This window comes from Diadema antillarum, unplaced genomic scaffold, assembly GCF_040938485.1.
Source record: "Diadema antillarum isolate AM-2024a unplaced genomic scaffold, OU_Dant_1.0 scf00000075, whole genome shotgun sequence".
NCBI classification, from domain to species: domain Eukaryota; kingdom Metazoa; phylum Echinodermata; class Echinoidea; order Diadematoida; family Diadematidae; genus Diadema; species Diadema antillarum.
In genome coordinates, this window is record NW_027270964.1 from 4,093,753 (window position 1) to 4,109,135 (window position 15,383).

General features: G+C 39.4%; 1 protein-coding gene across 1 annotated transcript in view; it reads left to right on the forward strand.

Annotated features, from left to right (window-relative positions):
* The first annotated feature begins 1,394 nt into the window (after window positions 1–1,394).
* Window positions 1,395–15,383, forward strand: part of LOC139717453 (protein Hook homolog 3-like) — a 60,660-nt gene continuing 46,671 nt past the window's right edge. Inside the window, exons 1-3 of the mRNA XM_071628959.1 lie at window positions 1,395–1,647; window positions 14,293–14,378; window positions 14,800–14,923. Of these exons, the coding sequence (XP_071485060.1) occupies window positions 1,600–1,647; window positions 14,293–14,378; window positions 14,800–14,923 (258 nt within the window). The 5' untranslated portion in view covers window positions 1,395–1,599. The remainder of the gene's footprint in view (window positions 1,648–14,292; window positions 14,379–14,799; window positions 14,924–15,383) is intronic.

Here is a 15,383-nt window from a genome sequence, read left to right on the forward strand (position 1 = left end):
AACTAAATTGATTGCAAATCCATCAACAGTAAATTGTTGCGACTGATTCTATAAGTAAATGTCAAGAAATGAGAAATTAATCACAAATTTTGGGTTGCCATGGAATTTGCACTTAATCAGACATTTTTGACATCATAATTAAAAATGGAGTATCACTAGAGAGAGGAAATCCTATCACTCTTTTCCAGGGGGTGTTTTATGAAGAATCTATGTCGATCTTAAAGTGAAGATCAACTTAAAATCAAATAGTATGCTATTGGTTTCCCTATTCAGTTTTATTAGACTCTAGAATCCACTTCAAATTGTTGTTAAAATTTACAGAAAATTTTCCTTGTCACTCATTATATTTTGTATGTCATGTAAAACCCTTTAAAACGTTCATTTTAGACGCACACAACATACCATGATTTAAAGTCGACCTTAACTTTTAAGATTGACTTTTCAATAGATTCTTCATGAAACACTTCCCAGGAAAGTAGATTTCAAGGTCACTGGGACTACAAAAATACCCAAGTTAGGTGCAACATTTTACACCAGGGCCCCATTTCATAAAAGATATTAGGGTAGCAACTCTTGCTGGAATGACAACTTCCAATAGCAACAGCCAATCAGGAAGCTGGATTCTTGCTGTTACCATGACAATTGCCATCCCAGCAAGAGTTGCTATCATATCAATTTTTTATGAAACGGGGCCCAGTTTTGCAGAACACTAAAAAAAAGAATTACAGTCCATTCAAACTAATCGCAATTTGAGTTTGATCTTTATATCAAGATGGATATTTGCAATAAAATCACAATCGCAAGTTTGACATGTAAAATAGTTTTTCTATCCAAGGGTTTATTTGAAGACGGGGCTCGGCCACCGAACTAAAAGATTTAGTTCGCAATGGTTCAGAGACGCCTTGGTTTGAATGTCGCCATCTTTTGGCTGTATCGGTAAAGTTTGGAAGCCAATTTGACAAGAAGGATTGCAATTTCCTAGTCTTGCTGTTTAAAGTTTGAAGTACCCATGTTCTAACCATATTAAAAATTTGGAAGGAGTGAAACTTAAATATTTTTTGATGAAATTGATAGAAACATGGAATAAATCTATATATGAAATAGACTGAAATTACTTTTCCATTATCAAGACGGCAGATGTACTGTATGTATGTCTCCCTTGTACAGTTTATTGCTGCCGTACGTATTAGTAGTATTGAAGCGTAGAATAGGACACATAGATCATACACACAAACACACGCACAACAGTCTGTACACGTAAACACACTACAACTATAACTGCGGCTCTTGATGCCACTACCGTACCGTATGCATGTAGGGCCTACCGCCGCCGTTGTACTAAGTAATCAAGTACTATGCTGCTCATACTCGTTTCTACCTAACCTTTCCGACTGGGCTGGGGTCTGCAAAGCTTGCGGAATATCCCGGTTTACCGGCCGCTCGATGTATCATACCGGTACATAAATAACGTGTACATTCTACAGGAATCACTTGTCGGAGCCAACTAAACGAATTGTACCGTAGATTTCGAAGCTGGTGTTGTTACGCCTCCCGGATCGTCGTCAATTTACTCTTCAGTCTGCTGCCCTATCTTTCCCAATGCCTAGAATGGCAGATGATGAGTTATGTGATAGTTTGCTTATATGGGTATGTATGTGATGAAAAAGCCGTGTTTCTGTACGAGCATTTTTTTTTTTTTGTCGATGTAAATAATGATTATGATCCAGTCATTCACGTTGACTATTATTTGGCCGACTATTTTTTCACAGATGTCAGCATGATGATGACTAACCCCGGGACGCTCCGTATACACAGTTACACACTGCGTGTTGGGGCTGGTCGCAGTTAGATGATGACAAACACTGTAAACCAGACACTGTGACTGTGAGTCTGTGTCTGTAGACAGGTAGCTAACATGCTAGACATCTACTCAAGTTGTGAGCTGTACGTTAGTAGACAAATAACATACAGCTTAGCCTTAGTTTTAGTAAATTTAAGATCTGCTGAACTGTGCGTTCTGCCGTTGATGTAAACATGCTGTTGTATTTTTACAGTCATCTGATTCTGAGTGTACGTTGAGGTAATGTATAATTTACGAATTATATGAGAGGTCTGCTTGATGAGCCCTATCTACCAATCTAGTGTGCACTTTACGGCCCTCAATTTATAGGCTCTAGTGTTACTTAAACTATAAAAGAGGTCTTTTGAACCCCGGGGCGCTCCTTCACACAGTCAGTGTCACAGTCTAGACCGGTCTAGGTCTATAGACTATAGGCCTACATGATGTATGGTTGGGTGTTCATCACACCGACCACCTAACGTTTTTCTATCAATAGAAACGTGAAAAATCTAACAATTTGCCTGAAATTTTACTCACGTGTGGAGAGAATACTCCGACCACCGACCACCCTGACAATACGAATAAAGCGCACTTAAATGCGTTTTTTCGACAAGCTGCTGTTTTTTATAGCCGTCATTTTTCTCCAATAATATTTGAATATATTTTTAATCCTTCGATATTACTTTTGAAGGACTGTTTGATGAATTTGAATTGATTTTCATTAGGAAACTTTTCATCGTAATTGAAATAAATTAGATGAGTCGGTTTGTTTTTTCACATTCATTTCTCGTTTCTGCTTCAACTCGTACGGTCGTAGCGGGCAACAAAATAATTATATGTCATGTACATGTGTAACGTGTGTGCGCGTTCGTACAAGCGGCGGAGTTTGAGAGAGCGGCATAATGACAATTTTGCGGTCAAAATCGTCAAATTTATTACGAAAGGATACTCTACATCTAACAATGAGTCAGCAAAGGTAGGCCTAGTTATATGTAGTTACACGATAAATCTTATTCGATTTTGCTAAATTTCGGTAATTTAGAGGGAATACTTATTTGTTTTCGCCTCATTTTACTCGGTACGGTAGCGTAGCCCAGTGAAGAGTCGAACTCCGTTGCGCGTAGTCCCATGCGTACATTTTCTTTCTGTACGCGCAATGCCATTATAGAGCGCGGTCAGTTGATATGGACCCGGTCGGTGTGTTGAACACCTACCATACATGTAACGCCCCGTTTGTCTGCTGTGGGAGTGCCCTGAGCTGAGTCAACAGAGTGGTATCTCTGTACGATAAATAAAGAAAAAATGTCCTATTTTACCAGCAAGCGGCTCACTTTTAAATAACACAGCCCTGACGCTGTCACTGTACACAAGTCAAAGTGTCGCTAGCACATGGGGTGGTTTGCATGGCGTTTGGTCGGTCGACTAACTTTTATAAATTATAGGGACCTACATAGGGAGTCTACATTCTGTAGACAGTCTATAGAATTCATACCCGTTGTGCACTTGCTCATTGATCTCATCATCTCATGGTCTTGAAAAGACGTTTTTCTACAACTCTAATACTAATTAATATGAGTTCGTCTCCATAGTCCATACCCCCTGTTCCTTCCCTCGTTTTTCGAATCAACCTTTGCGTGGCACTTTGCGTATCGACGATATGATAAATGCATGAAAGTCGCCATGTCTTCAGCCTTTGGACAAGGCGAAAAGGTTCAAGTGAAACGCGGCCAGTCGATATTTCTACTGAGAGCGATTGGGCGCCACACGATGATGTCGCGCAGTGAGAGTGCCTGGTCAAAAGGCTACATTGCTTCTGGCTGGCACTCGTACACAGGTTTCAAGTTCTACAGTGTAGATCTAGGAAGGCCTACAAAATACACTGTATATGAATTAATCTAATACTTGAACTTACTCAGCATTTAAGTAACAGCAGGGCCTACAGAATTTAGATTTTTGCAATGCGGACATTCAAAGGGGAAAAAAAAAACCCACCCTGTTCTGCGCATGCACAAAATCGCTTAAAATCAAAATCAATCTCATGTCATTCAAGTTTGCACTACACATTCTGGGCCATTTTTGTATCCGCTCAATTCACGACTTATAGAGCCGCTTGATGCACTTGTCATGGGGGTGCCATTTAACTTTTTATAGGTCGTGTCTGCGAGTAATGTAAAGCTACTTTGCCTCACGACACATGATGTATTTCATGGCAGTTTATGGCACATTGATTATTTGTTACCTTCATTGTTCATGACCGTCCAGCAAGCTGTTGTGTACAGTGCTTCTGCTGTTTCAAAATTGATGTCAAATGAAATAAGATTTACACATGATACATAAATGTATGAGTACAGTACTATGAATTTCAGTGGGAGAAAGTGTGTTGGCTGGAATGATGGTCACTGTATTCAGATTTCTACTCCACACACAGAGGAATTCACATGGTGTTCTGACAATAAAACTATATATAAAGTTCAAGCAGCTTGGAAATGATTTCTAAAATACAATTTGTATTGTACTGATTCCACTCAAATTTATTTCAAATGGCATGTCCGGATTAAAAAAAAAAACCAAGCAAACAAACAAAAAACACTTCTTTAAATTTAAGTGTTTATCAGTCACTCATAACATTACAAAGTATGTGATATTCAAGGTGTTACTCTTTTAAATAATAAACAGCCCCCTTTTCCCTGCTGATTACAGCTTGCTGTTTCTGACATGTCTGCAAATGCAAACTACTGAAGTTCAAGTTTACAATCATGTAGACCTATCCATCACAAATGTTTGGTCACATATCCCCAATGCAAAGTCTGAAGGGTAATGTACGTGTAGATCATTTTCCCTTTCTTGTTTGAACGACAGTTAAGAGTGATCATGGTAGGCGTGAAGTCACTAGTCCATTGTTAAAGTCACTGTCATGGGAATTAGTTTTCTCTTTGTTTGGGTATAAAAAGTAGAAAAGAAAAATACCATGAGGACACAACACAAAGACACCATAGTGGGCATCAGCTTACTGTCTTTTCTTACACACCATTACATTGTGCATGCTGTTACGACCAAAATCACTCCGAGAATGATCGCACAAAAGAAACAATCAACTGATGTTCAGGCGGTTTATTAACAGTGATATTGTAGGTACAGACTGGTAATCGGTTTCACATCAGTACAATAATGATCAATAGAAACAAATATAAGTCAGTAATGGAATCACTTACGTACGCATTACACGTAATATCCCTGGAAATGTGCAAATACGATGCTCGATGCACAAACGAATGATCAGCGATGCACCGATGAATGATTCCTCTGACGTAACTCCAGAGGCACAGGTTACGATAGTCCACGGTATAGATCCGGGGTAAAATCCACGATATACGTCCACGGCGAAACGTGCAGAGTCCAAATGTTGTGACGACTACATCCAGTTGATGCGTTGAATGATGATTCACGTAATATTGTCCGGCTAGGAATCCAGCCCGTCACAGCTTTTCCGTAGCAATGTCCATTGACATTAAAATATGGAGTCCAATGAAGGCACATTAATTCTCTGCAAGCAAAATGTCTCCCAGGCCAAGTATCTCCACAAACATAACAGGTCAGCAGGTAACACAGGACTGACTATAACAAGTCGCTTCAGAGCCAGAAGTGACGTAACTCTCAGAGCAGAGGTGTTGGGTACTCTGCCTACTGCAGAATTTCTCTGGCTTATATACTATCCATTCACCCCCTTCTAGCACATTCTATAACTCTCTCCAACCTACTAGCCAGTCCAAGTTCCAGGAAACCTGGATGACTCACTGCCTAACTATGTACAAAACATCATTACCAAGAATAACTACCAATCACATTGGGCTACAGGGACAGTGCCTCACTCAGCCAAATATGTAAGCACTTCCCAGAAAATTCTGGAAAGGGTGAACTCATTCTAAATTGAGTGAGTTATAATGTATTTCCTCTTACATGCATGTACTGTGTAGTTACATTGTATACCACCTAGAAAATTCTCCACTGATCTGGTCAGCCTGTATGTACTATATCTATACCACATAGAATGTTCTCCATTAATCTGGTCCACCTGTGTACATACACATTAAAACAGCCCGGCATACAGTACATCATACATGTACGTGTACATAACTACTAGTGTGTACATTTGTGACACCATCCCCCATGGGAAAAAGAAAGCCTTGCCGTAGCAAGGGTTTCTTTTACCTTCACAATTTCTCATTATTATTTATAATGAATGTGAGGTAAAATCCAGGTTAAGCTACAATAATCACATACTATCACATGCCTTTTGGATAGCTGTATTAATTCCATGTTCTCTTTTCATGGATACCATTTATAATGATATTGCTTGGATTCACGGAGCTTATACAATCACGTCAAACTCAAATTGCATACATCAGTAATGGATAAACTGAACATTATGTGTGATTTGAGGTGAAAACTTTTCACCCTTAACTTCTACTGTGCTATCCACTACCTATGTCACACCAACTGACTTTCTGTCATAGCACTCTTTCAGCATGTTGACATGACACATTTTCTGTTCTTCGCCTCTGTCTGGTGTACTGATCACATAGTTCACATCATTGAGTTTCTTTTTGACATAGTACGGGCCACTGAACTTGGCTTTCAGTGGTTCACCTTGTATGGGCAGCAGTACAAGAACTTTGTCACCTGGGTTGAAAGTTCGGGCTTTGGCATTTTTGTCTGCCTTTCTCTTCATAGAGTCTTGTGACACTTTCAAGTGTTCCCTAGCTACCTCACAAGCCTTTGAAAGCCTTTCACGAAACTTTGACACATAGTCAAGTAGGTGGACCTCATCATCCTCAGTCATGAATTTCTCTTTGATGAGCTTCAGTGGGCCCCTAACTTCATGACCGTACACCAACTCAAATGGGCTGAAACCCGTCGACTCATTTGGGGAGTCCCTCGTTGCAAACAGCAGGAAAGGGATGCCCTTATCCCAATCCTCGGGATACTCCTCACAAAATGCCCTAATCATTGTCTTTAGGGTCTGGTGGTAGCGCTCCAACGCACCTTGGGACTGGGGATGATAAGCTGACGACTTCAGCTGCTTCACACCCAAACGATACATCAACCCTTGAAATATGCCTGACATGAAATTTGACCCTTGGTCAGACTGCACTTCCTTGGGCAACCCATACCTAGTGAAAAACTGCACTAGAGCATCTACCACAGTCTTAGCAGTGATATTTCTCAATGGGATAGCCTCTGGGAACCGTGTAGACATATCCATGATTGTCAAGAGGTACTTGTGACCCGACCTAGTCCTAGGCAAAGGTCCAACACAGTCGACTAAAACCCGACTGAATGGTTCTTCAAACGCAGGAATCGGAATCAATGGCGCCGGTTTCACTGAATGCTGTGGTTTACCAGCCACCTGACATGTGTGACAAGTCTTGCAAAACTCAGCCACATCCACATTCAACCCCGGCCAATAAAAATGCCTCATGATCCGATCCTTTGTCTTTCTGACGCCTAAATGGCCGCCAACAGGTAACTCGTGAGCAATCCTCAAGATCTCACCGCGGTAACTAGGAGGGACAACAACTTGACGGACCACCGTCCAATCCTCATCAGCTGGCCTATGGGGAGGTCTCCACTTCCTCATCAAAATGCCATCTTTGACATAATAGCACTCAGGGACCTTTTCAGCCTCAGCCTCAGAACACGCCGTCTGAGACAAGCCTTTCAACTCAGAGTCTGCCTGCTGTGCTTCAACCAAGGAAGACTTGCTAAACAGCCCATCACTGTTAGCCTCGGAGCCTAATACAGCAACCCCATCATTCAAATCCTTGAAAAAGGTTTCTGCCAACCAAACACCGGAATTCTCCTCCACATCAACAGAATCCGCATCATCTTGAACAGCTCTACGAGCCTGAGACCTAGTCACAACACAATCTGGGAAAATCCCAGGAAATTCCTCCTGCAACTGCTCAGTTTCAGCAACCACCACTGGTTTCTCCGAAACAACTGGAGACGCAACCACCTTGTCCCCAGCCAAGTCATTCCCCAACAGGAAATCAATCCCTGCCATGGGCAACTCAGGAACAACTCCAACAGTAACAGGACCAGAAACTAGGTCACACTTCAAATCCACTCTATACAGTGGCACTGACATATAACTGCCATCAACAGTCTGAATCAAGACTTTTGCATTCACTGCACTATCTGGTGGAAAAGTCATACCACCATTCACCATCAACGACTGAGAGGCCCCCGTATCCCGCAGGATGACTACTGGTTTACCTGCCTCACCAGAAGTACATGGGGTCACCTCACCATCAAACAAAAAGCTACGATAGCTCTCATCCACCTGCTTCATCCTATCTTTGAATTTGGGAGATTGACTTTCAATGGCCTGTGTTTCACTGAACGAGACACTGTTTTCGGGTAGGACACTTTTTGACATGACAAATCCCAAGTCCTTCTTTGTTTTGTTTTGCAACTTCCAACATTGTGACTTTACATGCCCTGCTTTGTTACAGTGAAAACATTTGATGACATTTGCACTTGTACTGGACCCTTTGTCAGATTGAGGCTTTGGTGCCGATGAAGTTTCAGAACTCGGGCCTTTTTCAGGACCAGCATTCTTTGGATTGCTCGACTGATTTTTGTCTCTCTTATTTCCAGAGAAATTCCTGAAAGGTGGTCTGTTGTCATTTCTGTGGGTCAGCTCATACTCATCAGCCATCAAGGCTGCTTTATGCAAACTTGTCACTTTGTGATCATCCAAATGTGACCTCACACTGAAAGCAACACTCTTTTTGAATTCTTCCAAAAGAACAACCTCACGTAGGTTATCAAAATCCTGATCCACTTTCAGGGATCTGTACCACCTATCAAACATCATTTCTTTTTCACGAGCAAACTCAACATGTGTCTGGCCTGGTTTGCGGTACGAATTTCTGAACTTGTGTCTGTACGCCTCTGGCACCAACTCATAAGCATTCAACACTGCCTTCTTGACTGTAGCATAGTCACGTGATTGCTCTTCAGAGAGAGATGAGTACACATCGGCTGCTTTGCCGACAAACACACTTTGAAGGAGCAAGGGCCAAAATTCCTGTGGCCAGTTCAAACTGTTAGCCACCTTCTCAAATGACACAAAATATGCATCAACTCTGTTTTCTTCAAACTTTGGCACCAATCGAATGTTCTTGGCCAAATCAAATTCAGAGGGAGCCCTTTCACGATTTCCAACAGTGTGTGCATGAGTCAATTCCATCTCACGCAATTTCATTTGCTGCTCCATTTCGAATTTCTTCATTTCCATTTCTCTTTGTTCTCTTTCCCTCTCTCTTTCCATTTCTAATCTCATCTTCTCTTTCTCCAGTTCTAATTCCCTTGCCCTTTCTCTCTCCTTCATTTCCAATTTAGCAAGCTCAAGCCGTGTTTGATCTGAAATTTGAGCTTGATCTGGAATGTTGATTTCTTCTTTGAGTTCCATGTGACCAGCTACTAAGTCAAGAATCTCTGCCTTTCTTGCACCTTGTGGAACATCAACATTCAAATGCTGTGCAATAGCAGTCAAATCACATTTGCGTAACCTTTGCAAATCTTTGAGGGACAAATCTGTCCTCTGAACAAATGCCTGAACGTCCATTGTACTGATTGACATTGTCACACTGTAATACACACAATATGCAATTCAACAACCAAGTCAACCGGTATTTTGTCTGTACCAATATTCTGGATTCCGGAACGTTCCAAATTCTAAGTTTTGGCTTAAATTCACTTCTCGGACACAAGCCCCCAATTTTGTTACGACCAAAATCACTCCGAGAATGATCGCACAAAAGAAACAATCAACTGATGTTCAGGCGGTTTATTAACAGTGATATTGTAGGTACAGACTGGTAATCGGTTTCACATCAGTACAATAATGATCAATAGAAACAAATATAAGTCAGTAATGGAATCACTTACGTACGCATTACACGTAATATCCCTGGAAATGTGCAAATACGATGCTCGATGCACAAACGAATGATCAGCGATGCACCGATGAATGATTCCTCTGACGTAACTCCAGAGGCACAGGTTACGATAGTCCACGGTATAGATCCGGGGTAAAATCCACGATATACGTCCACGGCGAAACGTGCAGAGTCCAAATGTTGTGACGACTACATCCAGTTGATGCGTTGAATGATGATTCACGTAATATTGTCCGGCTAGGAATCCAGCCCGTCACAGCTTTTCCGTAGCAATGTCCATTGACATTAAAATATGGAGTCCAATGAAGGCACATTAATTCTCTGCAAGCAAAATGTCTCCCAGGCCAAGTATCTCCACAAACATAACAGGTCAGCAGGTAACACAGGACTGACTATAACAAGTCGCTTCAGAGCCAGAAGTGACGTAACTCTCAGAGCAGAGGTGTTGGGTACTCTGCCTACTGCAGAATTTCTCTGGCTTATATACTATCCATTCACCCCCTTCTAGCACATTCTATAACTCTCTCCAACCTACTAGCCAGTCCAAGTTCCAGGAAACCTGGATGACTCACTGCCTAACTATGTACAAAACATCATTACCAAGAATAACTACCAATCACATTGGGCTACAGGGACAGTGCCTCACTCAGCCAAATATGTAAGCACTTCCCAGAAAATTCTGGAAAGGGTGAACTCATTCTAAATTGAGTGAGTTATAATGTATTTCCTCTTACATGCATGTACTGTGTAGTTACATTGTATACCACCTAGAAAATTCTCCACTGATCTGGTCAGCCTGTATGTACTATATCTATACCACATAGAATGTTCTCCATTAATCTGGTCCACCTGTGTACATACACATTAAAACAGCCCGGCATACAGTACATCATACATGTACGTGTACATAACTACTAGTGTGTACATTTGTGACAATGCTACTACATCCAACTGTACATATCACTATACAATTGTGCTCATATCTATGCTGGTAGTTGATTGTTGACATGAACCTTACCAGTGCCTTCTAGTTATTTGCTCTAGTCGTTTGACATGCTTTTGTAATGATAGAGAAAGCTTACTTTATGCATTGATGGAAGGAACTCTCTTGTTGTGGTAATCCCTGGCTCTTCAATAAACTGTTCGTATGTACAAGAATGATTTGAATGATACACTGTACTTCTTGTCATTTGCTTCCTCACATCTCCCAGTGTTGAGGTCAACTGGGGTGAGCACTTTAAGGGCTGGAAATAGAAATGCACAATTATGTACATAATGTCGTTTAAATCTAGTCCATCGACTTTCGATCATGTAGATTAGTTTGGCACATATCCAATACGCGGTATACATGTTAACATCTATTTATGGGCAAGTCCAAGATAACACGCGCGTTACATATGGGACATTCAGAGACTTTTATGACCTGAAAAATAGTGTTAATGGCCTTTGATCATATTGAACTTTATCATGGTGATTGATATCTAGGAAAAGTATAATCATGTAAGAAATGACCTTCACAATTATATTCTAGAAGAGAAAATATGTGCCGTTACGTATGGGACCAGAAAAATTTTGGTTTATTGAACATTTTTTTCAACCTCAAAACTCTCTGAAAGTATTTCATTCTACAACTTGTAACTCACTGTGATGAAAGTCACAACATTCAAGATTATCACAGGTAAGTTTCATGTCATTAGGCAAAAAGCTCTAATTACAGGTTCTAATTAAAGACAGACATGACGTGTTACATACGTATGGGACAATTACGTATGGGACACTTTGTCCCCCATTCATTTAGTGTGTGGAGAACCATGTTTATGGGTATTTTGCATAATTATTGAAGTAAAATCAGTTGAAACTACTCAAATACTGATCCAGATTGTCAAGGAAACAATATTCCCCAAATATTCACCATCATAGTCATATTCAATCATATTTTTATATTTTTATGACCAACCTGAGTATGCATGCCTTTTTTACCCCATTCGTTTAGTGTGTGGAGAACCATGTTTATGGGTATTTTGCAAAATAATTTTGCAAAATACCCATAAACAAATTTTTTGCATGAGGTGGAATCAGTTGAAATTACTCAAATACTGATCCAGATTGTCAAGGGAACAATATCCCCCAAATATATACCATCATAATCATATTCAATCATATTCTATATTTTTTATGACCAACCTGAGTATGTATGCCCTATTTCTATCAGGATAGTTACCACTAAAAAATTGAATAGTTTAAAGTGTTTACTTCCATTGATGAAGAGCAGTTTGCCATTTAGTTTCAATAAAAAACAACTTGACACAAGAAATATTAATTTTAATAGATAAGCAATACCTGCTGCGTGAAATTCCAGTAATCGAGTAGATGTATGATGTCTTTCTAGCAGTCAGGTCATTGATTTGAGTCACACCTCAGTATGTATACCCATGAATTTTGTTGTGGCTAGAAACTATTGAAAACTGAATAAGGACAATTTGTGTATCACTTTCAAAAAAAAAATACTTTTATTTATTTTTTTTTGATATCACAACCGTTTCAGATTGGATCTCCATCAAATTAACTTTGAATTCCTCTAGTCTTAGAATTGTATGCTCTTTAGTAATTCATATTATTGGTTTCCAGCTATCTCATAAAATGTTGAAAACTGAATCCCTATTTCTACAAAAACTATACCATCCCTTTAATGCTGATTTTCATTGTGTATTTTGCCATCTTCCCCTCCCCCTTTCTGAAAATTGTTCAGTCAAGTACATGTATTGTTTCAAGTGTCTATAACTCAAAAAGTAGCTACAAAGTTGGGATGCTTTCTTCAGGATGATTGACCATTTGTGTACTGAGAGACCTTCCCAGCTAGCTACATGCATTCACATGCAATATATATGAGGATGTCCCATACATAACGCATTTGTCCCATACGTAACATTATTTCAATGCCTAATAAAAATACTTCTTTTACTGTTTTTTCTTTTTTCTATGGTATTTAATTTCTCTAAACAATAAATTAGAACTTTCCAAAAGGGCATTCAAAAAACCTTAGCAATTTCAGAAAAAAACTAAAAAAATGACCTCATTTTGTTACGTATGGGACATCTCATGATAGGACACAAGCTAATTTGCATAATCATTTGCATAATCCCTAAATTTTCATACCAAGTTAAACTATTTGATGAACTTCTTATGTCCACATATTAATCAAATATCATTTCCTTTCCTTTGAATAAATATGATTTTTTATAAATGTCCCATACGTAACGCTGTGTTTTACATTTATGCAAATGAAGCCCTTGAAATTTGCACAAATTTACATAGTATCATTTTTTCCTCCATGGAAATCAAAACTTCAACTCATAAGCTTCAAAATGATACCAAATATGTCAATATTGAGCAAAAATGAAATTTTGCCTTCTGAGGGGACCTTATCTTTGACTTGCCCTTATAGTGAACACATACTGTACATGTGTGAGATGTATGCCTACATATGACGCATTATGGGTTTTAGTTTTAGTCCGTGGGCTGAATTTATGCCATGGATTTGAGTTCAACCATGTGTACATGTACCAAAGGTAAAACCATTTTGAGCTGTGGCTGACATTGTGTATGCAGTACCTACTTTAAGTGTGTAGGTACATTGTAAGTATTGTCTTCCTATGCTGTCACTGATGAACCCAGTCTATACATTTTACACATACAATGTACTACCATACAGCTTGTAGCAAGTAAGAAATGCTGCGTGCCTATCATCACAGAATATTAAAAATTTCTCTTGTGTGTATACAGCTTGTAGATGTGGTTTAATATGAGCAGGGAGGTGGGAGTCACACCTCTTTGATTTGAGTTACATTTCATTTGCTTACTAAATGGTATTTTTGGGGTGTTACTTATTTCTGTTTGTCTTGAGGGCATTATGGAAATTCACTTCTGTGCCGAAAAACTTGCCAATCTCTCATTCAAGTGAACAGATTGCCTTTTGATTTTGTTGAGTCTGAGTGTGTCAGTCAATAAGTATTAGGGTAAAGACCAACAGATTGCCTATTCCCCCCCCCCCCCCCTTGTGCTATCTCTGCTATAAGTAGGAGTACTTACTGCAATCATCAACTTATCTGTAACTAATGTTCAAGATTCTTGAACTTTATTCAGCTACTACATGTATTCATTGATAAATTGTATTGTGTAGAAGCACAGATGTACAAGTGCAGCAAAAGCAGTTGACTGCCTCTTAATGTCATTGCCACCCCAATGGTCTGTAAATAATCAAATTTAAACACAAAACAAATTTCATGTGCAAGTCATATTGGTAAACCTCTATGTCATATTTTGAAAGATCGTTTCCATTTATACTTAGCAAATAACAACAGGAATGATATGAACCTGCCTCTGTCTTTTATGAATGATTGCCTGGGATGTTTGTTTTGATATGCTGTAACACATGCTGAGTTAGTACCAACTTTTGATCTCATGAATTCCTCTTGCTCTTCTTAGGTTCAAACATTCCACACTTCTGCTCCATGTGAAACTGTAGCCGAACTTATAGATGGAGTTGCGCTGGGAGAGATTCTTTGCCAAATGTAAGTACTGTACCAGTATGTGATACACCATCTTTGTTCGTAACATTTCATGGAAAATACAAATCCTTGTCATCATCTTACAGGATCCTAGATCATGTCCTTTCATACTAGCTTGGAGTCACACTGCCAATGCCTAAAAATGACAACCATCTGATTTTTATTCCATGTATTTTAATATTCATACTCCACTACATGCAGCTCTGAGTTGCCTTCTGTAGCATGCACTGATTTCTTGACCTACGCATGACACTGCAATCAGAAAGGTGCTTCAGAAATGTAAGAACCATACATACAGGTACATTCATGCTAATCGGTCAAACTTTGATTCATCTGTACTCAGACCCACATACGTTGTGCATAACTATTACAACAACAACAAACAAATCTATAAAAATATAATTATGTTTGCTTTTTATCTTAGTGGACCGTCCTTTTTCACTCCTTCGTGGTTCGGCCGTTTGAAGAAAGATGCTGGGGAAAGTTGGAGGATTCGAGTCAGCAACTTGAAAAAGGTCTTGGAAGGCATTCTAGACTTCTATGATGAGGTAAGTGCAGCCATTACAGTGAGAATGACTGCTGCAGTATCACCTTTGTCACTGTTCACTGGAGACTTTAAATACACTTTATCTGTAAACAATGTCCAGTTACAGTAGCTCTATTTGGGTATCTCATATCTCTATCATCATGAATTACATGAAGAAACAAGAGCAGGAAATAAGAAACAAACCATGAAGTACTGATGAAGGATAGAACATTTTCATCTAATAACTAAAATAGCACTCGGAGAGTGCAGATTGTATATTCCTCAATATACAATATAAAATATAAAAGATTCAAAAATTCATTAAAAAATCCTCAATCACTACCTATACTTAATCATCTGTTCCTTGGGTCTTTATTGACTTTTCATGTACGGTTTCATCTAAATCCGTTCACAAGTTTTTGGCATACAGACGAACCAACACCAACAAAAATGTAACCTCCTTCCTTGACGGAAGTAATAAT